At 40.4% G+C, this 25,642-nt stretch overlaps 1 protein-coding gene across 4 annotated transcripts in view; it reads right to left on the bottom strand.

Moving 5' to 3' along the window:
• The window catches only part of PTPRZ1 (protein tyrosine phosphatase receptor type Z1), a 160,571-nt gene that overhangs the window by 49,104 nt on the left and 85,825 nt on the right, over positions 1-25,642 (bottom strand). For all 4 annotated transcript variants that reach the window (XM_038753284.1, XM_038753285.1, XM_038753286.1 and 1 more), the window contains exons 3-11: positions 24,501-24,680; positions 22,240-22,391; positions 21,393-21,488; positions 21,050-21,116; positions 19,879-20,036; positions 19,369-19,519; positions 9,594-9,778; positions 8,601-8,727; positions 758-804 (exon numbers count right to left, since the gene is read on the bottom strand). In XM_038753284.1, the coding sequence (XP_038609212.1) occupies positions 758-804; positions 8,601-8,727; positions 9,594-9,778; positions 19,369-19,519; positions 19,879-20,036; positions 21,050-21,116; positions 21,393-21,488; positions 22,240-22,391; positions 24,501-24,680 (1,163 nt within the window). The remainder of the gene's footprint in view (positions 1-757; positions 805-8,600; positions 8,728-9,593; positions 9,779-19,368; positions 19,520-19,878; positions 20,037-21,049; positions 21,117-21,392; positions 21,489-22,239; positions 22,392-24,500; positions 24,681-25,642) is intronic.

The raw sequence follows: 25,642 nt of genomic DNA, 5'->3' as shown, positions 1-25,642 counted from the left end.
ATACAAGCTGAATGAATCTCAAAGTGACTCCAAGATATAATGTATCAGGTCCTACTATGACTTAACTAAGCACTCCCAACACTTATCTTACCCCTTGCCTCCTATCTGTAACTTATTTTAATATCTGCCTAGATTGTAAGCTCCTTGTAGGCAAGAATCATGCCTATTGCAACAGAGTTGGTAGACATATTCCCTGCCTACAATAAACTGACAGTTTAGTCTACATATCAGGATGGAGAAAATATCAACAATTAATTTCAAAACAGCTAAAAATAATGTACTCTTTCTTTAATTCACAAACATCTGTACTCTACCAAGCTGTTGGTACTGTTCTCTACATACAAAAAAGGATGGTGCCTCTTTTGCTGTGGGGTTGGAGTAAGGGAAAAAGGATTGATATGGCAAAGTGGACAGAGCGTGGGCCTGGGTGTCAGAAGGTCATGGGTTCCAATCCCAGCTCTGCCACTTTTCTGCTGTGTGACCTTGGGAAAGTCACTTCACTTCTCTGTGCCTCAGTTACTTCATCTGTAAAATGGGGTTGAGAATGTGAGCCCCAAATGGGACAGAGACTGCGTCCAACTTGATTTGCTTGCATCCCCCCCAGCTCATAGTGCAATGCCTGGCATATAGTAAGCACTTAACATATACTGTTATTATTATTACTACTATATTAAGTGGTCAATAAATACTATTGGCTGAATTGATTGACTTGGTATTATGATTTAAAAAGAGACAAAGGGAAGAAATCATATGATACCTTGATAAATTCTTCAGTTCCAATTAGTTCAGGAAAGAGATCAATATCTAGAAAATAAAATCAGACATCATCAAAAGTTACACTCCTATAGACCTGTCTGGTAAATTCATATTTAAATAGCAAAAGAAGTAACTTCAATATTGGTTTTTACAGTGCGGACACTTTTACTATGAGGTTACAAGAAAAAAATATATATAATGCTAGGGTTTGAAGCCTAATATTAATTTAGCTTATACATTTTTATAACAATACTCAGTAACTGAGTATTCATGTAGCAGACATTTTCGAAAGGATTTTCACATGGAAAAATCCATTTCTGCCCTGAACGTATACAGGCCAAAGCTAACCTTTGTTTTGCGCTTAACTGTAAAAGGATTGACATTCTCAGGAGACACGTCAGGACTTGAATTCTCCTGATAAAGGAGCTGTGGATTTTACAGTTAACTAAGACTATCTGTTATGCTATCATCTGTCTATTCTCCTACCCTGCTTCAAAGAGCTTCAGTGCAAATCTAGGAGTTCTGATGGGGAGAGAAATTTCCACTTGCCCTTTCTTTATTCTTTATTTATTTCTCCTTAGGTAGGGAATTCTATAGCTTACAGTTATCTACACTATAAACTTGTTGTGGACAGGGAATGGGTCTGTTTATTGTTGTATTGTACTCTCCCATGTGCTTAGGACAGTGCTCTGCATGCAGTAAATGCTCAATAAATATGATTGAATGAATTATTTCCCTGGGTGGTGGCAGCACCTCTAACATATATTGGGAATGAACTAATGGAAGCTGTATTACCAGGACTAACAATGGTTATACCATCCTACTTCTGAGGAAGAGAAAGAGAGAGAGGAAGAGAAGATAAAATAGAGAAGAGAAAGAAAAAAGGGAGGGTGTGCATGGCGAATGTTTGGGGAAAGAGCATGGAGAGAGTATGGAGGAAGGAAAGAGAGAGGGAGTAAAAGAAGATAGAAGAGTGAGGGAAGATAAAGAGGAAAGCAAGAGAACGAAGAGAGAAATCTTGAAAATGATCCTGATGCTCATTAAACATGGAAAATGGCTTTCTTTGAAAAAAAGACATGAAATAGGATCACATGTTTATAAGTCAAATGTATATTACAACAGTGCTTTTTACATAGTAAGCACTGAATAAATTCCATTATTATTATTATATATTAATTGTAACAAATAATAAATGCAGCAGGCTACAATCTAAAAATACTGTCACACAAATCACAATATCAACATAGATTTGAATTGAAAAAAGAACTAAACACTCATCCTGTGTATTAGAAAAGATAGATTAGTTATCTTACCTGTATCTTTCTGAGAAGAAAGCTAGGAAAAAAAGCTATGACAACATTCTCTAGCTCTTCAATTAGTGTGGTTTTTAAGCAACTCTTAAAAAGAGCCCTTAAAACTACAATTAAATTTCATGATACATTTCCCTGGGTTAGAGGTATATCTTGATCGAGTTGAATTTGTTCAGTCCACATTCCCAGGGTTTGGTTGAAATAGACAAAAACCCTCACCAATAGGAGAGCTTGGCTGTGGTGAACGTGAGCAAGGGTGATTCCATATTCAACCACATTGGGACACCACAGCCCTCTATGGATATGACAGACAATTTCTCTCCCCACCTTCAGAGCCCTACTGAAAGCCCCACTCCTCCAAGAGACCTTCCTGGACTAAGTCCTCCTTTCCTCTTCTCCCACTCTTCTGTGTGACCTGAATTCATTCCCCCTTCCCAGCCCCACAGTACCTATGTAATGACCTGTAATTTTTATTTATTTATATTAATGTCTGTCTCCCCGCTCTTTACTGTCAGTTCGTTGTGAGCAGGGAATGTGTCTGTTACACTGTACTCTCCCAAACACTTAATACAGTGGTCTGCATACAGTAAGTGCTCAATAAATACGATTTACTGACTGGTATGATTTCACTCCTGCATCTGTCTTCAAATACCATTATCAATTAGTACTGCCAATCACGTATATCATGGGGCTGATAAGAAACCCAGTGGACTTAGTCTAGTTGTCAGTGAGCATTTGCAGACCTCTAAGAATTCCAAGTCAAAGTTCCCAGTTCCTAAAAAAGTTTGGGAATCTCTGAAGCCTTGTAAAATGCTCTATAGGAGCAGATCTTGGCCCAGTTCCTGTTAGGAGTCAGGGGGATAGATGGGTGGTAAGTAGTTCTTCAGGGAGGGCTTTGGGGAATCCTAGTGCATTCTGCGGTTAAAGGCAGGATGCTTCTCATGGTTTGGCACCACCAAAAGGCTGGACACTCCTACATTTTGGATATTTTTTGATACGGAGAGGGAAATGGGAGGGGAGGGGAGGGGGGAAGAGGTTATGCTGGAATGTGCTCCCAAATTATACCCAGCTTGTCTCATGAGGCCTCAAAAGTAAAAATCACAGAAACTTTCTAATGGGTGCTTCTAAATTTCTAACATATGTTAAAGTCAGGGAATAGCTTAATGTGCAGTCTCTATATGGTGTCGACTTGTACTTCCCGAGCGCTTAGTGCAGTGCTCTGTGCACAGTAAGTGCTCAATAAACACGATTGAATGAATGAATGGAAAAAAATCACATAGAAAACTAAATGCCATTTGAATGACTCTCTTGGTTTATTTTGTTTGCTTGCTCAATGGGCAAAATGCTGAATTTTCAAAACAAAATAATTTCCACATGTTAGTAGCACATCAACATTCCAAAACACAAAAATCACCACTAATGTGGCTCAGCAAACACAGATGATTCAACTGTGGTCCTTTCACACTATGTCGAAAACTGACCAAATTTTACAGGACGTTAGTAAAAGCAAATTTTGAGTGCAATGTTTTAAAAAATGTGATTTTAAACACCATTCTATAACAACGGTAATGGTATAGAATGGAACAGTACAGGCAAATGAAGGATGAATGCATTTATGTTTGAACACAGATGACTGGTGAAGATGCAAAACACAGGTGAGAGAAAATCTGGTGATCAAATACATTCATGCATTCAAATTTAACATATAAGCAAGCTCAATAGCCATGAATTGGAAACAGTAAGTTCTCTAACTTCAGAATATGTTGTAAAAACCCCACACAACTAATAATAATATTTGAAGATCCTGTGCACTTGTGGTGCTGCTTCTACAATGACAGTGAATTTAGTGCTTTGAACACAGTACGCACTCAATTAATACCATTGATTGATTGATTACAAGTGCTCAAGATGGGCAGTATTGGTAGGATGAACCTTAATGTTAGATTTGCTATGAGGAGATTCAATGCAATGTAGAATTCTCTCCCACTGGTACACATTGTCCCAGCAGACATGGCCTCTGAGTAGACATTATTAATGCCTGTCCCCCATCCCCCCCAGACTGTAAACTCATTGTGGGCAGGAAATCTGTCCACCAACTCTTCTGTCTTGTACTCTCCCAAGCACTTATTACAGTGATCTGTACACAGTGAGTGCTCGATAAATACCACTGATTGACTAACATGTGCAAGGCAGTGAGAATTCCAAAAAATATGTAGAGGGGATGATTCTTTCATGGATAATAGTGCCATCAATTCCTATCAAAGATGACAAAGTGGAAGGAAATGAAAGCTTATTTATGGGACATTTGTTTTACATGCTGGGTCACCACTGGACACTAAGTTCTCGGTTGGCTCTTCTTTTTTTTTTTCTGGTATTTGTTAAGTGCTTGCTATGTGTCAGGCACTATTCTGAGCACCAGGGTACATACAAGCTATTCAGGTTGGACACAGTCCCTGTCCCACATGGAGCTCACAGCCTTAATTCCCGTTTTACAGATGAGGCAACTGAGGCATAGAGAAGTGAAGTGACTTGCCCAAGGTCATACAGCAGAGAAGTGGCAGAGCTGGGATTATAACCCAGGTCCTTGACTCCCAGGCCCGTGTTCTATCCACTAGGCAACACTCCTCAGAGTTTGCTATTTTCGAGTTTGTTATCAGGAAGGGACTGCATTAGTTCCAAACTGAGCCTGATGAGAGCTTCAGAGTAAGTGATTTTTGATATCATGGTGGCAGTGAGCAAAAACATCAGGTAAGCAACTTTGCGGAATGGATAGACTCTGCTTTGGAAAAGGGGGAAATGCTAATTAAGACCAGATACCCCAATAGCACCTTATTAATTACTGCCTGCTCCAAATCACTCATACCGTAGCAAGTTCAATCCTCTGCTACATGTATGCAGAGGAGACAAACAGAAGAATCTAGAATAGCATATTTTATTTGGGATCAATAAAATGGATGTCTATGATATGAAACATTTTCCAAACCTCTTATCATGGGGAAACTTTCATCCAGTGTGGCCTAGTGGAAAGAGTACAGGCTTGGGAATTAGAGGACCCAAGTTCTAATTTCTGCTCCGGCACTTGTCTGCTGCGGGACCTGAGGCAAGACACTTAACTTCTCTGTGCCTCAGTTACATTATCTGCAAAATGGGGACTTGAGCTGTGAGCTCCTTGTGGGACATGGACTGTGTCCAACCTGATTAACTCATGTCTACTGCAAAGCTTAGTACCGTGCATGGCACAAAGGTAGCACTTACTTAATCCCATTTAAAAAATCCAGTTATTTCAACAAATGAGTGTGAAACTTTTGCCAACAAAATTTAAGGTTAATCAATCAATCAATCAATCGTATTTATTGAGCGCTTACTATGTGCAGAGCACTGTACTAAGCGCTTGGGAAGTACAAATTGGCATCACATAGAGACAGTCCCTACCCGATAGTGGGCTCACAGTCTAAAAGGGGGAGACAGAGAACAGAACCAAACATACCAACAAAATAAAATAAGTAGGATAGAAATGTACAAGTAAAATAAATAAATAAATAAATAAACAGAGTAATAAATATGTACAACCATATATACATATATACAGGTGCTGTGGGGAGGGGAAGGCGGTAAGGCGGGGGGATGGAGAGGGGGACGAGGGGGAGAGGAAAGAAGGGGCTCAATCTGGGAAGGCCTCCTGGAGGAGGTGAGCTCTCAGCAGGGCCTTGAAGGGAGGAAGAGAGCTAGCTTGGCGGATGGGCAGAGGGAGGGCATTCCAGGCCCGGGGGATGACGTGGGCCGGGGGTCGATGGCGGGACAGGCGAGAGCGAGGTACAGTGAGGAGATTAGTGGTGGAGGAGCGGAGGGTGCGGGCTGGGCAGTAGAAAGAGAGAAGGGAGGTGAGGTAGGAGGGGGCGAGGTGATGGAGAGCCTTGAAGCCCAGGGTGAGGAGTTTCTGCCTGATGCGCAGATTGATCGGTAGCCATTGGAGGTTTTTGAGGAGGGGAGTGATATGTCCAGAGCGTTTCTGGACAAAGATAATCCGGGCAGCAGCATGAAGTATGGTAGTGCCTGGTAAATAGTAAGTGCTTAAATACCATGAAAAAGAGAAGTTATTTTACTTTGTGCCTTGGTTACCTCATCTGTAAAATGGGGATTATGACTGTGAGCCCCATGTGGGACATGGGCTGTGTCCAAACTGATTAGCTTGTATCTACCCTGACACTCAGTACAAAGCCTGGCACATAGTCAGGACTTAAATACCATTAAAAAATATACAAATGGAAGTCACCTGCTTCAAGCTCACTCACCTGCTTGCCCTCATATCTTTCTGTTACATTATGAACTGATTCCGCTGTATGATTTCTAAACCCCCTGACAGTTAGTGGAGACCACAGACTTTCTGGTGTGTAATAAATATGGGTGGTTATCTAGTGACCAGATGAAGCACTGGTCCCGGCAATGATACTTATTTTAATAATTTGAGGGCTCACTGCCACTTGGCTAGCAAAGGTTAATGATTTGCAGTGATAGTAGACAGCTGAGGAACTGAAATAATGGGGGACTGGTTTGGGGCTAACAATGCCTGGGCAAAAAGCAAACCTGGGCTTAGCTATTTCAGATAAGAACCCAATTTATTTCAGTTACCCCAACTTTTTTTCTTGCCAATGATCTTATCCAGCCTTGGTAAAGATAATTGGCATTTGGATAACCACTCTTCCACAGCAGTCTCATGCAAAGCAAATACAATTAGAAACAAAATGTTTCAGTTATCTTTTAGTCGGGTTGTTTCCATTGTTCGCACTGGGAGAAATAGTGGGAGACATGTGTTGCTCTACCAGTCATAGGGTGAGTTACAAATAATTTCAAAAGCAACCAGAATTACCTCCAAATTCACAGCTCAAACACACTCACATGATCTTGAAATCCCACACATACTTACTACAAAACTTTTTTAATGTTGGAAAAGCAAAAAATGTGAAAATGCTTTGGTTTTCAGTAGATGTATAAAAAGTTTGCACTTTGCAACAACTTGCATGGTTATCTCACACCACAGAAGACAAACCTAAATTGTTATACCCATCTCACAGATGGAAAAGTGGGGCTTTAAGTTCTAACTGGCGGCTCAAGGCCTCACAGTAATTCAGTGGCAAAAATTCCATAATCCTGAGGATGACGGTGTCCTCTTTTTTCCACTGGATACCGTTACACGCTTCACAGAGTCTACTATTCTCTCAGCTGAGAAAAGCTTGAGTGTGGAGGAAAGGACTTCTGTATTTGAGTTACCATATAAACTGGTCAGTTTGGCCTAGTGGAAAAAGTATGAGCCTGGGAGTCAGAGGACTTGGGGTCCAATCCTGGCTCTGCCACTTGCCTGCTGAGTGACCTTGGGTCAGTCACCTAACTTCTCTGTGTAACATTTCTCATCCGTAAAATGGGGGAGAAAATGTGCCTTCCAAGTTGATTGTATTGTACTCTTCCAAGTGTTTAATACAGTACTCTGCATACAGTCAGCACTCAGGAAAATACTGCTGATTGTGGACCGGAACTATGCCTGACCTGATTATCTTGAAATTGCGATAGTGTTTAGTACAGTGCCTGGCACATAATAAATGCTACCTAAATACCACATTTATTACAATGATGATCTTCCCCATGTCTACATTAATCTAAAAAAATCCCCAAACTCCAGCTTTCTGGCACCTTAAAAATTGCTTTATCTTTTACTTAATAAACACTGTGATATACTAATGACAGTGCTGGAGGAAACCACAAATTCATGGAATGGCCTCAATCTCTCACGCATGCCCCACACTGCTGGCTCTCATCCCAAGCAATCGAGAAACAGTGTGGTCTATTAGATTAAGTATGAGCCTGGGAGTCAGAAGGACCTGAGCTCTAATCTTGGCTTTGCCACTTGTCGACTATTTGACCTCGGACAAAGCACTTCACTTCTCTCAGTTCCCTCATTTGTAAAATGGGGATTAAATCTGTGAGCTCCATGTGAGACATGGACTGTGTCCAACTTGATTAGCTTCTATCTACCTCAGAACTTTGCAAAGTGCCTGGTAAATAGTAAGTGCTTAAATACCATGAAAAAGAGAAGTTATTTTACTTTGTGCCTTGGTTACCTCATCTGTAAAATGGGGATTATGACTGTGAGCCCCATGTGGGACATGGGCTGTGTCCAAACTGATTAGCTTGTATCTACCCTGACACTCAGTACAAAGCCTGGCACATAGTCAGGACTTAAATACCATTAAAAAATATACAAATGGAAGTCACCTGCTTCAAGCTCACTCACCTGCTTGCCCTCATATCTTTCTGTTACATTATGAACTGATTCCGCTGTATGATTTCTAAACCCCCTGACAGTTAGTGGAGACCACAGACTTTCTGGTGTGTAATAAATATGGGTGGTTATCTAGTGACCAGATGAAGCACTGGTCCCGGCAATGATACTTATTTTAATAATTTGAGGGCTCACTGCCACTTGGCTAGCAAATGAATGATTTTGGTGCATATGGTTACTGCTCAAAAATCAGCACTTACCTGGATCATCTGGCGGCATGTCAACAATCAGTTGGTCACTATACTTTCCGTATAAGCCGTCAGTGCACATGGCTACTAACTGAAGAACGTAGCTTGTATTAGGTAACAAGTTGTTTAGAATAGCTCCCTAGAAGAAAATGTACATTGATTATGTAAATGTGCATTTACAGTACCAGCATTTTTGAGCATGCAAAAAGATTTCCTGAAACACCTTCCCCCATGTTTTAATGGAAACTATTCATAATTTTTACTAGAAGAATCAAAATTTTCACTGAAAACTTTCAATGTTTTCTATCTTATATGCTAATTTGGTTAATAAACCTCTAGAATTCCACATCTGGAGGAGACCTCAACATGTCACTTGGTCCAGCCCCCTATCTCCAGGAAAGACTCATGTCGGTTCTTTTCTTAAAGATGAGTCAATTAGAAAACAGAGTTCAAGTGGCCAGGTAGAACTGATTGATTAAGCAATCAATGACATTTTATTGAGCACTTACAGTGTGCAGAACACTACACCAAGCACTTTAGAGAGTAAAATGGAGTTGGCAGACACAGTCTCTGCCCTCAAGGAGTTTAAACTCTATTAGGGGACTTTAAAATAATTTACAGGTAGGAGAAGCAACATAGTATAATGATATACACGTATGCAGTGTTTTGGGAGGGCACTGGGAATACCTAAGTGCTTATTGGGCTGATCTCCAGGGATGGAAAGTACATACTCTCCCATTTAGGAAGTTCTTTCTTTTGTCCACCTAAAATCCTTCCTGCTCTAATCCAAATCCATTTCTTTCCTCTATTTCAGTTCTCAGTAGGCATGGAGAATAAGTAAATACTCAAAGTATATAATTGATTGATTGAATGAGAGGTGCACACGGGATTGAAAAAATGAAACCCTAAATAATACATAGGGATAGATTTTTCCCATGAGATCATTTTAAGAAAAGACCTGCCACGACATTTTTAATGGATAAAAATGAAAGAGTTTTCAGTTACCAAGTCCTGATACCCATCGGTCAGAAATTCATGTTTAGTTTGGTCTTCTCCATCCAACTGCTGGTACAGAACAGCAAATTTCTCAATCATGGCCTCATATACTACTCGAGGTCTCTCCCAGGTAACAAGAAGGCTGGTATAATTCTTTGGATCAGCTTGGACATTTTCTGGTTCAGAACTGCAAACTTCAGAAAGAAATAAACAACACATTTATAAATAGCTCCCATATCAAACTCCGATCCTCTGAGCATTTATTCGAGTAGGGATCTTGGGTCTGTATTTGTTATTTCTCCTCTGGTTGACTCCAGTGGGCGGAGGGGGACTCTGTTCTCTGTTTTATGATGTTATCAAAGAGGATAAAAGGACCATGACACAGAAAAATTACATTTTATGTTCTCTCAGAGTTCTAAAAGTTCATGATAATTAGATGTTTTTTTTGTATTGGAGTTAGAACTTTAGAAACAAAACTTTTAATGAGGTATTATATACACAGAGAAAATGGAGGAGGTTGCAAATAATGATGAAAGGAGAGTTTAGAGTTGCCCGTTTCTAAAAAAGGAAAAAAAAAGTGAAATGGTGGTAGGCTTCAGGTTTTATATCTGTGGGGAAAATACCACAGTGGAACCAACAACTTTACAGTGACATTATCTACTGTCCCTAACAATAATAATAATAATAGTGGTATTTGCATCTTGTAATAATAATGATGACATTTATTAAGTGCTTACTATGTGCAAAGCACTGTTCTAAGCGCTGGATGTTATTATTATTACCTTATTGGGTTACTGGTTGAGAGCTCATCTATTACCAAATCATACATTTTATGACTGTTGGCAGTTTTGGATAAATGGCAGAGGTAAGGAGCTCTACCTTTGTCTCTCAAAGGAGGAAGAGATTGGCATCCATCCAAGGAAGAATGGTTTGAACTGGAGTGGGAGGAAATGCAGAAATCCCAGGGGTTCCAGATTGCTGTTTGGAGTTCAGCTGCTCTGCTCTCCCGCCAATGCCTCCCCATCCAGGCTGAGAGAGGCACGCTGAAGGTAGAGAGGTAGCAGTGGAAGCTACTGCCTCCCAGATCACCATTCAACAGACAATCAAGGAAAAATAGAAGCAGTATGGTCTAGTGGATAGAGTCAGAAGGACCTGAGTTCTAACCCTGACTCCACCATTTGTCTGCTATGAGACCTTGGGCAAGTTACTTTACTTCTCTGTGCCTCAGTTACCTCATATTTAAAATGGGGATTTTAAAGATTTATGAGCCCCAGATGGGACATGGGCTGTGTCCAGCCTGATTATCTTATAGCTACCCCAGTGCTCAGTACAGTTCCTGGCACAGGAAATACCTAACAAATGCCATTTAAAAAAAAGCGGTTGTACTATCTTCCTCCCTCAGCTTCCCTGGGAGCCTGGCAGAGGCCCAATATGTTTTGTGGACAATGAGCTCAACTTGCCATAGGTCAGCAAAGATCTAGGATATTGTATTTTGTCTTTTACATAGTTAACTAATGGAAAGAACAGGGGCTTGGTAGTCAGAGGATAAGTGTTCTAATCCTGGCTCTGCCAGTTGCCTGGTTTACGACCATGGACAAGTCCCTTAACTTCTCTGTGCCTCAGTTTCCTCATCTGTAAAATGGGGATTCAAAGCCTGTTCTCCTAGGTACTTAGACAGTTAGCCTCATGTGGGACAGGGACTGTGCCCAACCTGATTAATTTGTGTCTACCCCAGCGCTTAGAAAAGTGCTGGATACCTAAGTGCTTAACAAATGTAATGATAGTTATAATAATGATTAAAAAATGCAAAATTATTACTAAAAATACTCTCAGAGAATCACAAATATCCAGGTTGAAGACAGCCCATTGGAACCCTGACAGAGCTCATCATGTCTCCTTTTTGGCTTTCCTCCCCTCTCACCATGTTTTCCTCTTACCTGTTTCTTTTCTTCCTCTTTCATCCTGCTCTGGGAACCAGTGACCTGGTGCCTGACTTGTGGGGCTGAAAATGCCCATTAACTTTGGTTCTGGTGGGAACTGGAGTGAAACACGTCAGAGCAACCTGGTTACCCTCCAGATTGGGAAGTCACAGAGCGGCCAGATCTCAGCCTGGAAACCCAGAGGCCATTTTAGGAGCATCTGCATTTTGGGAGCATTTGGGAGCCTCCTAGAGTGGTTCGGGGCCGTGCAAAGACTCCCCTCTCCAGGCCAGAGCTTGGAGGGCTCTTTCTAGAGCAACCAAAGGAGAAGGTGGATTCTGGGAAGCCAAGGGGGTTTCAATCAATCAATCAATCGTATTTATTGAGCGCTTACTATGTGCAGAGCACTGTACTAAGCGCTTGGGAAGTACAAATTGGCAACACATAGAGACAGTCCCTACCCAACAGTGGGCTCACAGTGGGCTCACACTCTCATTTGGCCCAGGTCTTGGGAAGCAGCATGGCCTACTGGACAAGAGTATGAGCCTGGGAGTCAGAAGGACCTGGGTTCTAATTCTGGCTCTGCTACTTGTTTATTGTGTGGCCTTGGGCAAGTCAGTTCACTTCTCTGGGCCTCAGTTCCCTCATTTGTAAAATGGGGATTAAGACTGTGAGCCCCATGTGGGACAAGGACTGTATCTAACCTGATTAGCTTGTATCTACACTGGCACCTAGTACACAACCTGGCACCTTGGAAGCACCAAATACCATAAAGAAGGAGCTCATAGAATAGGTAGATAATGATGAAATGGGAAACAGAAAGCAAGGTGGGCAGAACAAAGGAAACAATACAACAAAGTCTCAAACAAGGCTGCCCCCCACCTCAAAACTGGGAGTCAGTTGGAGAGGACAGATCATGACATACTGTTAACAAGAAAGGAGTGGCTCTTTCTGAGCAAAAGCTTCTTAAGGAATGAGAGACAAGGAGGCAAAAGAGAAAACAGAGCCAGGTGCTGCAAACATTTAACATAACAGAAGGACAACCCTTTTTATGTGCACAATATGGCCTGAACTATGTATATGTATATATGCTTGTACATATTTATTACTCTATTTATTTATTTATTCATTTTACTTGTACATATCTATTCTATTTATTTTATTTTGTTAGTATGTTTGGTTTTGTCTCCCCCTTTCAGACTGTGAGCCCACTGTTGGGTAGGGACTGTCTCTATATGTTGCCAATTTGTACTTCCCAAGAGCTTAGTACAGTGCTCTGTACACAGTAAGTGTTCAATAAATACGATTGATGATGATGATGATGATGATGAACTGTGACCTTTTCAGCCACAGACACCCACTCATGGGTGAATTTCACTATCAACGGTGTCTTTTTCAACTATGAAAGGCAAGTATATCTCCAGATGATGAAGTTCTTAACATTGGCCCAGACCTTTTAAGGAGCAAAGGACACTCAGGGAAAGATGTCTCTGAATTATCTCATAGCTTTGCATCTGCTCTTCTGAACACTGGAGGGCAGTCAAAGCTAAGCACTATCTTGCCAATCTCACCACTACTATTCACCAATAGCTGCTGCTTTAAGTTTCCCTCTTTCCAAAGTAAGGGAGGCCATAAAAACAGGCAGGTTGAAGATAGGCACTTCCAATAGGGGATGCCTTGAGAGCAGTGAGTTAAATAAGGAGAAGCAGTGTGGCCTAATGGAAAGGACATAGGCCTGGAAACCAGAGGACTGGGATTCTAATCCTGTCTCTGCCACCTGGCTGCTGGGTGGCAATTTATTATTATGAAAATGTATTCTTGGGCTGTTTGAACCTGTGCAAGTTCCCTGGGTTCACAAGCAGTGTGGCCTAGAGGAAAGAACACAGATCTGGGTATCAGGGTTCTAATCCCAGCTCTGCCAATTGCTAGCTAAGTGACCTCGGGCAAGTCCCTTAACTTTTCTCTGCCTCAGTTTCCTCAACTATAAAATGGTGATTCAATTCAATACCTTTTCTCTTTCCTGTGTAGCTGCGAGCCCCATGTGGGACAGGGATGTGTCTGACCTAACTGACTTGTCCCTACTCCAGCACTTGGAATGGTGTTTAACACATAGTAAGTGATTAACAAAGGCCACGAAAAAATAAAAAAAAAGCTTGGTATGAACTCAAGGGCATTCACCAAATAACCCCTAAGGGAACAATGCTTATTTATTTGATTTATTTGAAATAGGATTTCAAATATGAAATATTTGAAATAGGATTTATTTGGTAGGATTTATTTGAAATCCTAGAGAGTACCATTTTTAAATTAAACGGTTGCATGTTTCTGTTTTATCCCTAAGGCTGTTTTTGCCTCATGGTAATTTTGCTTAACTCTTGAAATGGGCAGGGAATGAAGAGGGGGAGAAGAGGGGCAAAACAGCAAGGTTTTCACTCTAACACAAAAGTTCCTTAGGCTGTGAGTCCCACGTGGGATAGGGACTGTGTCCAACCTAATTATCTTGTATCTGCCCTAACACTTAGTACAGAACTTGGCACAGAGTAAGTGCTTAACACCACACTTATCATTCTATCTACCCTAGTACTTAGTATGGCTGAATGCTTAAATGTCATTACACTGGATAACACACTGAGTAAGCAAAATGCTCTATCATAGACCCAGTCAGTCTGCCTAGGGGGCAACATTTCTAAAAGTTGGTGAGGGGAAACTTTAAACATGAAAACTGACTGGACAGATTTAAAGGATTCTATTAGAATTGTCTGCTCAGTGTCAGGAGATGGGCTTTCTGAAAAGTCACCCGTTTCGAAAAAGCCAAACTGCAGCCAGCAGGACCCAGATGTCTGGGTCCTCATTCACTCATTCATTCAATCCTATTTATTGAGCACTTACTGGGTGCAGATCATTCTTCTAAGGTTTGGGAGAGTACAATAGAACAATATACAGACACAGTCCCTGCCCACAACAAGTATACAATTTAGAGAACAGGCTGATGGCTCCTGGGGAAAACAATTTCACCTGCTTCCAAGAATAAGATTTCTGGTAGAAAAGGCTGATGGGATTTGTGGGGCAGGCAGAGGTTGGGAGAGGTAGCTTTCTCTAACCACCCTCCCCTCTGTCTCGACAATACACTTGGCTGGACACCCATTAAGCACTGTGAAACTCATGCCAGCTCCACAGAACTTATGTACATATCTTTTTACTCTTCTTTTTCTCCTTCCTGATGTTTTGATGTCTATCTCCACCCTCTAGGCTGTAAACTTCTTGTGGGCAGAGACTGTGCCTACCAACTCTACTGTACTATACTTTTCCAAGTGCTTAGTACAGTGCTCTGCACACTGTAAACACTCAATAAACACCAGTGATTGGTTGATTGATTCTCCAAAGAGAAGATAGTGAAATCACAATGAAACTACTTCTCTTACTTCAACATTAGTGGTAGAGTATCCTTTGCATACAATCATCTTTAATGAAGATGAAGCAGTATGGTGTAGTGAATAAAGCAAGGGCCTGGGAGACAGAAGGTAATGGGTTCTCATCCCAGCTCTGCCACTCCTCTGCTGTGTGACCTTGAGCAATTCACTTAACTTCTCTGCGCCTAAGCTACCGCATCTATAAAATGGTGATTGAGACTGTGATCCTCATCTGAGACAGGGACTATGTCCAACCCAATTTGCTTATATCTGCCCCAGTGCTTAGTACAGTGTCTGGCACATAGTAAGCACCTAACAAATGCCACAATTATTATTATTTAATATGACATTATCTACATGCTGAGGGTTCCTGAGGCTTTTCTATTCTGAGGGAATTCTTCTGAAGCACTTGCAAAATGCTTGTTACTTAAAAGAAAAATACAGGTGCAATCAATCGATGATATTTATTGAGCACTTACTACATGCAGAGCACTGTACTAAGCACTTGGGAGAGTAATGGGAAGAGAATGACTTCATCTTGATAGATTAATAAAAGAGGTGCTAGTCTATGGCCACACAGGCTCATTAAACTAATATCATCTAGACTCGTAGTAAGCATGATGTTTTATCTTAACTCCAGGGCAGAGGAGAAGGAGTTACTTATGAAGAAGATATAGTAGTAGTGATAGTATAAGCATGTTCTGAGTGCAGAGTACTGATCTAAATGCTGAAAAAAAGTACCCAGTTGGAAATCAGACACAGTCCCTGACCCTCAGTAGGCTCACAATCCTAAAAAAATGTGTTAGTCATTTAAATATAGACCTCATAACTAACTGGATATAAACAAAGAAAATTATTTTCCCACATAATTATATACCAAAAATGTAATACCAAGTTCTACTTTAGTTTGAATGTTTAACAGTGCAGAAAACATAATTTTAGACCACCAGTCCCTTTCATGCTGGGTACATGCAAAAACTGTTCATGGAACTCTTTGAGGGCAGAGAACACATCATGGACTTCCGTTGCATTTTCCTGAGCATTTAGTAGGGAGGATGGCAGTCAGTAGGTGTTCAATAAATACCATTACTAGTACATAATTCAGGTCCTTTACACTCTTAGTGAATGGATTTCTAAAATCAGGTCCTTTCTCTTACAGGTGATCCTACTATTTACTAGACAGGATGCTAAGTTGTTCCCCATGGCTGGTGGAACCTTAATTTAATTTCTTGGTTTGACAATTTAGTTTGAAACTTAATGTTGCAGTAAATGCAGCTTTTCATCAACAGGGCCCCTGTTTTATTGTTAAAGGGGAAAGGAGTCTCGCAGATTTCACAACTATGTTTGTTATTAAGCAATGCGGTTTTAACAGTCAATCTTCAAAAAGGAGTTGGTCATTAAATGACTATTACACATCACAAATCTTTCTGATCCCTTGCTCCACACTTTCCAATATCTCCTGAAGTTCCACTCCACCTGCCCAGCTTCCCCCCTCTTGTGGACATGGATAAAATAATCAGCACCTCTAGCTTATTCCTCGTGGGCAGGGAACGTCTGCCAACTCTTTGGTATTGTACTATCCCATGTGCTTGGTACAGTGCCTGCACACAGTAAGCACTCAATAAATGCCACTGAATGAATGACTGAAAGCTCTACACACAGGAAGCCTCTAAAAAATACAATTGATTGATTTGACCCCATCAATGAATTAATGTGTTTCCTACCGACAAACACCAAATATCACCATAAATCATAAAAAGGGAAGCACTACACTAAACCCCTTAAGGGCAGGGATCGGTTGTCTAACAATTCTATTGACATTGTATTCTCCCAAGCACTTAGTACAGTGCTCTGCATACAGTAAGTACTCAATAAATAACACTGATTGATTCAAACAAAACTATCAAAAATATATTTCTTATGCTTATTTGAATTCTTAACTAAGGTGGAGTAATATATGTTTATTACATCTTACCAGATGTTCACCTGAATTGGTGGGGGGGACATTTTTTGTTCATGGCAACACAATACATTTTATTCACTGAGGCTGCAATGGATACTGCTGATGAGAAAAAGTGTGGTAATGTCTCTGAAAGGTAACAGGTAGAATTCAAAAGACAAACATAGAGATGGTGGAATGTAGAGCAGTATTGGGAATGACACTGGATTTTCTCTGGGATCCCTCAGGCAGAGAATTCTTATCCCTCATGTTGTGAGAGGCTATTCTTTCGTTCTAAATTCTGGGGCCTGGAGGATACAAATGCTTCAAGTTCTCCGTCTAAGGAGTCACAGGTCTCATTAATAAAGTCTTTCAAAACCAGACACAATTAGCTGGGTGGATTCCCACGTGTTCTCTTGACTAACATTCAGCATTTAGTCCTTCAATCAAAATTTATTTTGTGACTAAAAATTGATTAATTCCAGGAGATATTTAGACAGCTGTCTCCTTTCCAATATTTCTGATTCTCCAATCGGGATTCCGTGCAGCCATTTCCAGGTGGCAAGGGGAGAGTTAAAGAGAGTTTACTGAGCAGGGAAAATGAAGCCTGTTCTGCTTGGAGCAAAATGTTCCCTCTCCTTAAAGGTTAGCCCTGTAAATTCATTCAATTGTATTTATTGAGCACTTACTGTGTGCAGAGCACTGTACTAAGCGTTTGGGAAGTACAAGTTGGCAACATATAGAGACGGTCCCTACCCAACAGTGGGCTCAAAGTCTAGAAGGGCTCTAGATGGGCTCTAAATGAGCTCAAACACTATGAAATTCTTTTAGGCTAGATTCCTCCTATATTTTAACAACATTCAAGGCCATAAAAGAGTGAGGGTGGAGAGGAAGAGAAGCAGTATGGTCTGAGAAGCAGCGTGGCTCAGTGGAAAGAGCACGGGCTTTAGAGTCAGAGGTCACGGGTTTGAATCCCGGCTCCGTCAATTGTCAGCTGTGTGACTTTGGGCAAGTCACTTAACTTCTCTGTGCTTCAGTTACCTCATCTGTAAAATGGGGATTAAGACTGTCTGCCCTCTGTGGGACAACCTGATCACCTTGTAACCTCCCCAGTGCATAGTAAGCACTTAATAAATGCCATTATTATTATTATTACTATTATTATTATTATTATTATTATTATTATTATTATTAGTGGATAAAGCATGGGCTGGGAAGTCAGAAAGACCTGGGGTCTAATCCCGGCTCTGCCACTTGTCTGCTGCGTGATCTTGGGCAAGTCATTTAACTTCCCCGTGACTCAGTTACCTCACCTGTAAAATGGGGATTAAGACTGAAAGCCCCACATGGGATGAATGATTGCCCAAACTGACACAGTATCTATCCTTATATCTACTCCATTTCTTAGTAAAGTGGCACAGAGTAAGGGTAAAACAAATACTACCAAATAAAAAAAGGGAAAGAGCAAGAGATCAAGAGAGACAAATCCTTAGCAAAAGATAAAAAGATATTAGGTTCCCATTCTTCTGTTACCTGTGCTGGACTAAATCCTTGTTTTTCTTTAGGTAAACTGAGGCTCCTTGTGGGCTGAGATTGTGTCCATCACCTCTATTACAGTGTGCTTTCCCAAGCTCTTAGTACACTGTTCTGCACACAGTAAACTTTCAATAAATACCACTGATGGATTTATTGGTCTTTCTCCCTCCTTTTTTTGCTTTATCTTCCTACCTTTTGTTTTAATTTCATTTCCAAAGACAAGGATGATGTTTTACTCCAGAACTAAATTCTCATCCATGTAGTTCCAAGATGGTGGGACACAGAAAAGGTGGGGTTAAGAAGGAAGAGAGAGGAGAGGAGGAAGTGAGAAACAGCGGGACCTAATGGAAAGAGCACAGGTCTGGGAGTTAGGAAACGAGTTCTAATCCCAGTTCCGCTATTTACGTGCTGTGTTTTCTTGGGTAAATCACTTGTCCTTTCTGTGCCTCAGTTCCCTCATCAGGGAAATAAGGATTCAGTACCTGTGCTCCCTCCTGCTTAGTCAGTGAGCCCCATGTGGGAGCTGATTATCTTCTATCTGCCCCACCACTTAGTACAATGCTTGGCATATAGTAAGAGCTTAACAAATTCCACAATTATTATAATTAGGAGGTGGGCAATACACCTTCTTGAGGTCACATGCTGGATAACCTCTCTCCCTTTCTTTCTGGCAGCCTCCACTACAACGAGGTTTTCTGAGACAGTTTGGAAAGTTGGGCCAGTTTTGTGTGGGGATAGAGAAAGTGGAGGAAGAGGAAGCAAGATCAAAAGTGCCCATGTACCTCCGCCTGTCTAAGGCAGAACATTTGTCAATCCACAGATTGGAGAATTGAGTTCCCTGGATTCAGGATTTAACCCGGGAACAAAATGATCATATAGAGGTGAAATGAGTGTGACGATTACTTACTGGTCAGGATACCTGATACTTCATAAAGGAGTGGAGTAACCTGTGGAGTCATGGAAAACCTTTGGATAAATACCTGCTTCATGAATCTCTTCCTTGCCGGTGTAAGAGGAGAATACCTGCCTGGGCAGGTTGTATTGTTGTTCTCGAAAGTTGTTCTGCAAGTAATCCATCAGCATGACATAGCCAGACTGTTGCATAGTAAGGACTTCACAAAACGAGGCCAACTGGGGAAAACACAGCTGTTGTCAGTTAGAAAAGTATAAAAGACTAAAATCTGCCTGACACATGGGAAATGCAATTGTATTTTGAATCCTGTAGTATGATGGGAAGAGAAGAATTTCTGGAACTTACGCCCAGCAACTTTTTAAAAAAGTCCACCAAACACAATGCAATTTTCATGCTCAGACAATTACAGTGAAATGGACAGGGACAGGCAGTAGTGTCCTCAATTTAAATACAGGGAAACTAAGTAGAGATATTAAGCCAACTGTTGAACCACACAACTATGGATATCTTGTAATTCTCAGTGCCTTTTCTGGAAATCAAGGGTCTTTCAATGGCTCAATTGGACTTTCAAGATTACCTGGTTCTCAGAAATGCTAATTTTATCTTTAAAGACAATCCAGTCAACTGTTTCCGTGCAGGGGGGAGATGATAAAGATCCATTGTAAGTATAATACTTGTCAGTGGAGTTTGGCAGAAGATTCAGCAACACAAATGGCTCTAGTACAGCTTGTTTTCCTGTAAAAAAAAAAAAAGGTACTGTGCAATTATGTCAAATCTGAGCCAATCAAATGAGCTATCAAATGATAATGAATCTCCGCAACTTAATATGAAGGTAGCATAAAAATGGCAATTCAAAAAATAGACTAGATCATCATCATCATCATCAATCGTATTTATTGAGCGCTTACTATGTGCAGAGCACTGTACTAAGCGCTTGGGAAGTACAAATTGGCAACATATAGAGACAGTCCCTACCCAACAGTGGGTTAGATAAATGCAAGCAGTCCTAAAATCAGGATTCAATTTCAATAGGATGCAGAACTTCAAGTGTTCAGAAATGATTGGGAAAGTAAAAGCTAAATGAACACTTTTGTAAGGATAGAGAATTGAGCAGCCAACAGCCAAGGTGAGGAGAGGGTGCAGTTTTTGAGTTCCTGGTAGACACTAGGCAAGAGAAGGGGGTGGGAGGATGGAAGAGAGAGAGAGGGAGAGAAAAGGAGAAAGAGGGAGAGAATATGTGCATGTGTGTGCATATGGCCAGTGACTCAATTTTAGATACTTTGAACTGAACATGTGCAGAAATATTAGCAGCTTTGCATGTCTTGTAGCTTATGGAACCAATTCACAGTACAAATTGAGGCACATTGAGATTCAGGGTAGTACATCAATTAAAATCTATTCAAAGGGTAATGGGGGATATTGGTTTGGGAATCTTATTCCTGACAGCATTTTCTTCTATTTGGGCTGCCTTCTCTCCCTCCATTTGACAATCTGGAGAGGAGAAAAGCCACAGAAGATCCAGTTAGCTGAAACTGGGAATGGCGTTTGCTTCATTTTAGTTGGGTGAGAGTACCACCCATAAGAACGGAAAGCCAAACATTTCCATTTTGTGACATCCTCTCATTCTGCCTATCTGGGGGTGTGCTATGACTTTAAGGAAGGGTTCAGGTTTAAGATGACATAGAACCTCAATGCAAGTCAGCACTTTCACAACTGCCACAAATATTACTCCTTGAAACACAACTCACCAAAACGGCTCACACTATCTACTCCATTGATAACTGCTTTATAATCCATATTGTCCTCTAATCCAACCTGTTAAATAGAAATGAAATGTTTTAAAAACAGATTCAACAGTTAACAAAAATCTCAAGAAAAAACAACATATTTTATTCTTCTACACTAAGTATTAGAAATTGTATATTCCCAGAGCACAGGCAAATTGAAAGTAAAGCAATTCAGTGATTTCCCCCTACCCAAAATGAGAGAATGTTAGGATTTAATGGTGATTAATCTTGCAAATTTCATTTTATTAACTTAATTCCACTCTACTAGGGACCAAATGTCGATCTATAGTTATGTTAGGATTACCTCAAATAAAATGGATAAAGCTCTCAACTTCCCTTTTTCTTTCACCGCTTCCTCAAAGCTTGAAAACTGGTCCACATCATAGCAGTAGATTTGCATCTATAATTTGGAAAATGATCCAGTTAACAAAACTTGATGAAATATGAAAATCTAACCTGCAAGGAACCTGAAATCTTGCTGCTCCTACTGTATTTCTCATCCTCCTTTATCTTATATATTTTTGTTTTAAATTATCTTATGGATCTGAAGCCAGTACCCTTTCTTCCCCCATATCCTCTCTACGCCCCAACTTATTTTTAGACAATGAGGGCCTTGAGGGTCCAGGAGTGTCTCTATATAGCTGTGAACATATTTCCTAGTACTTAGTATAGTGCTGTGCTTACAGTAGGGACTTAGTAAATACTATTACTGCACCTACTGCTACTATTTAAAAAGTCTTAATGAAGTCAATTAGCTATATATTTCAGTACTTCTATTTTCATAGGAAATATGCAATAGTTCAAAATCTAGTTATTTTGTTTCATTAAATATCTATTCAAGTCACTTGGCTGAGTCTTCAACTCTGAATAAGCATTCAGGAAGAATAGAAATGCATCTTCCTTTCAGCTACAAACCAAGTTATACTAGACTACTCATTAAATAAAAAAAATCCAAGCACTTGGTTTATAAGAACTAACTAGCACCCTACCATATTATAAAAACAATGCATCTTAATAAAAGAATATACAAAATAAAGGAACATAACTTTGTTATTTATGAAATTATGAACTTTATGAAATGATGACATTCCTATCCTTCATTATTTATGAAAGCAGTTGGCACCTACTGTAACTGTTGTAGTTGTTATTACCTCAAGTGGAAATTTTTGTCCTTCTAAGCTATGTTCTGATCCATCAGATGACATATTGCATTTTCCCCAATGGAACATTATCTTGCTTGCTTTAAATATTGTTTCTAACCCGCCTCCACTGAGTCGGTAGTCATTTGTCAGATTGATTTCCACTAAAAAAGAAAAAAAGAAGGTATTGTGCCTAGGCTTTAAGAATAGAAGTTGCCAATTTTAGAAGCTACATTTTTTCCCTTACTTTGAAGTTACAGCGCCATTCTTGATTTCAGAATACCATTAGTAAATGACTTAAAATAGCATTATAACAAATATTTTGTAAGATGACTAACATATTTCCTTTTGATAGTGTAGAAGCATTTCATCTCTGTTTTTTTAAAAAAGGAAAACCTCTAGCATAGGCATGAGACCATCATGACCCTGGGAATGCAGGTCAGCCCTGGAGATGTTAAAACACCAAGTGTGTCTTGAAATTAAAAGAACATGACTATCGTTGGAAGTATAAAGGGTCAAATCATTAAACATCAAAAAATTAATAGCCCAACACTAACAAAAATGTTTCATCAGTAACAAAGTATTTCCAATTATTACTCTAGATGATAGTCAATGTATGAGGAAAATGGGAACTGTAGAGAATCTTTGGATGAGAGCAATTCATCTTGGACAAGACTTAGGTGACAATGAACCATTGTTTGTCACTAGGACCATGAGTTTGAAGTGCAACTAATGCTCAGGAAGTTATAATAAGGTCATGGAAGTGAATTTACCCTACATCCTAAAAATTACGACAGGGTGGCAGTGGAGCCAACTGCTTGTGGGGCCACAGAACATAGTCAGTCTTTGTTAGGGCAATCCCCTAGTCTCCACCCCGCAACATGTCCAAATTGGGTACGGCCTAGGTTAGATGATACTCTGCAAGCCTGAATGAGGTGAAACACTCCCTGCACCTAACAACGTGAGAGACGAGAGATGGACCAAGTCCATCTACAGACCTGCATACTGCACCCTCTGCTCACCTGCCCGTACCCACCCCCTCAAAAAGTCACCTTTCCATCCCATCCTGTAACTTTGCTTCTAATACCCATGAAGGATCAGGTGGGGGTTTTTTTTGTTTTTTTTTTTTGTTTGTTTGTTTGTTTTGCTTTCAGGTTTGCATGGCTCCTGCTGACTTTGCCTACCTCTGGACACTGTCTAACTTTGTTGTGGGTATCCACGGGTCAGGGCAGATGAGGTGCACATCTGTGCCCACATCAAAAATGTCTTTTAATGGGACACAATTTTAGCAATGATCCCTTACAGTTTGGTTTTGTGGGATGTGCGGAGTGGGGAGAGCAGTGGTTTAAAGTTCTCTCTCACACCTAAGGAGAAATAACCTAATTTGAGAACCCGTGAGAAAATACATTTTTTTGAGGTTAGGGATCGTGTCTACTCAACTGTACTCTCTCAAGTGCTTGGTACAGTGTTCCATACACAGTAAACACTCAATAAGTATGACTTATTGATCAATTTCAATGAAGACCAAAACTTCAGTTCTTGTGGGTGGAAGCCACAGGTTTGACACCCAAGTAGTCAGGCACACAAATGGCAGCTGCAAAGAGTGATGCCACAGGATAAAACAAACCTGGAAGTCAGAACAGGTCACCAAGGGGGCCTCCAGAACAAAATGTTCACTTGACAAGCAAGTTTCCAGGAGAGGAGCAAGTTAACACTAGAGATCATTTTTTCTCTCTCTGCTAGATTTACATTTTAAAACATTTTAAAAGGTGAAATGTACTCGCAATCATTAGTGAACACTCCTTATGCATTTTATCACAAATTCAGAAAAGATGGATAATTACTTTACTCCTCTGTATTACAGTGTGAAAACATGTAGATGAGATAGCAATACCCCAGATGCTTGGGAAAGAACATACGAATTGACTTGTGATGGGTAATAATTTCAATTTCATTTCATCACTATGGTAGGTTGATCACATTTTTACTGTAGAGTCCATTATTATCTTCATCTGGTAGATGCAGAAATGATTATTTATCTTCAATAAGGGCACAATACTGATGACAGTAATGATGTAACAACTTTATCTATTTTACTCGCTGTGCAAAATGTCCCTGTGTTTGCTCTATTTTAGGGACTTCTCTAGAAAACCACTCTCCCCAGTTGTGTCATTCTAACTGCTACAATCAGAAGAGAAAAAGGTTATTAATTAAATGTACTCCACTTTTAGAAGACTTGTTGAGCATTGAATAAGAACACTCTGACCCATTACCTGTTTTTCCAGTATTGTGAATGAAATTCCCTTCTGCTGCCACCTTATCCCAGCCTTGAAATTTAAGTTTCTTAAGATTCACATTCACTTGGGTAAGACCTTCGTCGATATTGATAGGGGATTGCTTGGGACCATTGCAGGCTGGGTATTTCTTCCCCCAATTCTTTTGGTTCACAGTTCCTAGACAAAAGAAAAACAGAGTTATGCCTACTTCCTTGAAGCTCTATTGTTTTTAAGACACTGAAAAAAATAACAATGTTGTTTGTCCATCAGAGTTTCATAGCACAAATTCATGAGTTAAAAGAACAAACAAGCATGATTTAGATTGTAAACCTTCATATTTTGGAGCAAAATCAACATAAGCAAAGCCAATCACCTCAATTAATCTCCCTTAATGGGGTGGTGGTGGTGGTGGCGGGGGGAGGCGCTGAGGACCTTCCCCAGTGGAGTTTTGCCTTTGGAAATCCAGGCATTTTCAGTCATTCTGCCCACCTGGAGTCGATCCAAAAATGCTCAGATTTCAAGATTTGTCTTTAAAAGCATGTGCTCTGGGTGCTTAAATTTCTGGATCACAACCTTGGAGGATGCTAAAATTATTTATTTATTTATATATTTACAATAATGTCTGTCTCCCCCCTCTAGACTGTAAGCTCATTGTGGGCAGAGAATGTGTCTGCTGTATTATACTCTCCCTAGTGCTTAGTACAGTGCTCTGCACACAGTAGGTGTTCAATAAATACAATTGATCAATCGATGATATCGCCTCCCCTTAGATCTTTCCAGCCACCTTCCACCACTCCGTTTTCAGTGAGACAGAAAAAGAGAGCCAAGCTGAAGGTTCTGATGGATACTCAGGGCTCCAGGAGGAACCTCAACAACCCAGTGACACAGAAAAAGAGAGCCAAACTGAAGGTTCTGATGGATACTTTGGGCTCCAGGAGGAACCCCAACAATCTTGGAAGAAATCTGCTTCCATATCCTGCAAAGAATCAGGAACAATCATACCAGGCCTAGCCAGCCTGATGTGAATGTAGGAGTAGCACAGACTTCCTGGTTCTGATTGACAGGTCCCTTTTGAGTATTTACAAGCCTTTACACGGTGCCGCACACTCAAACACAAACTGGGTAATGATTAAACACCC

Source organism: Tachyglossus aculeatus, chromosome 10, assembly GCF_015852505.1.
Source record: "Tachyglossus aculeatus isolate mTacAcu1 chromosome 10, mTacAcu1.pri, whole genome shotgun sequence".
Lineage (NCBI taxonomy): Eukaryota > Metazoa > Chordata > Mammalia > Monotremata > Tachyglossidae > Tachyglossus > Tachyglossus aculeatus.
Note: the sequence above shows the minus strand (reverse complement) of the source record. Positions and strands in the feature narration are given on the sequence as shown.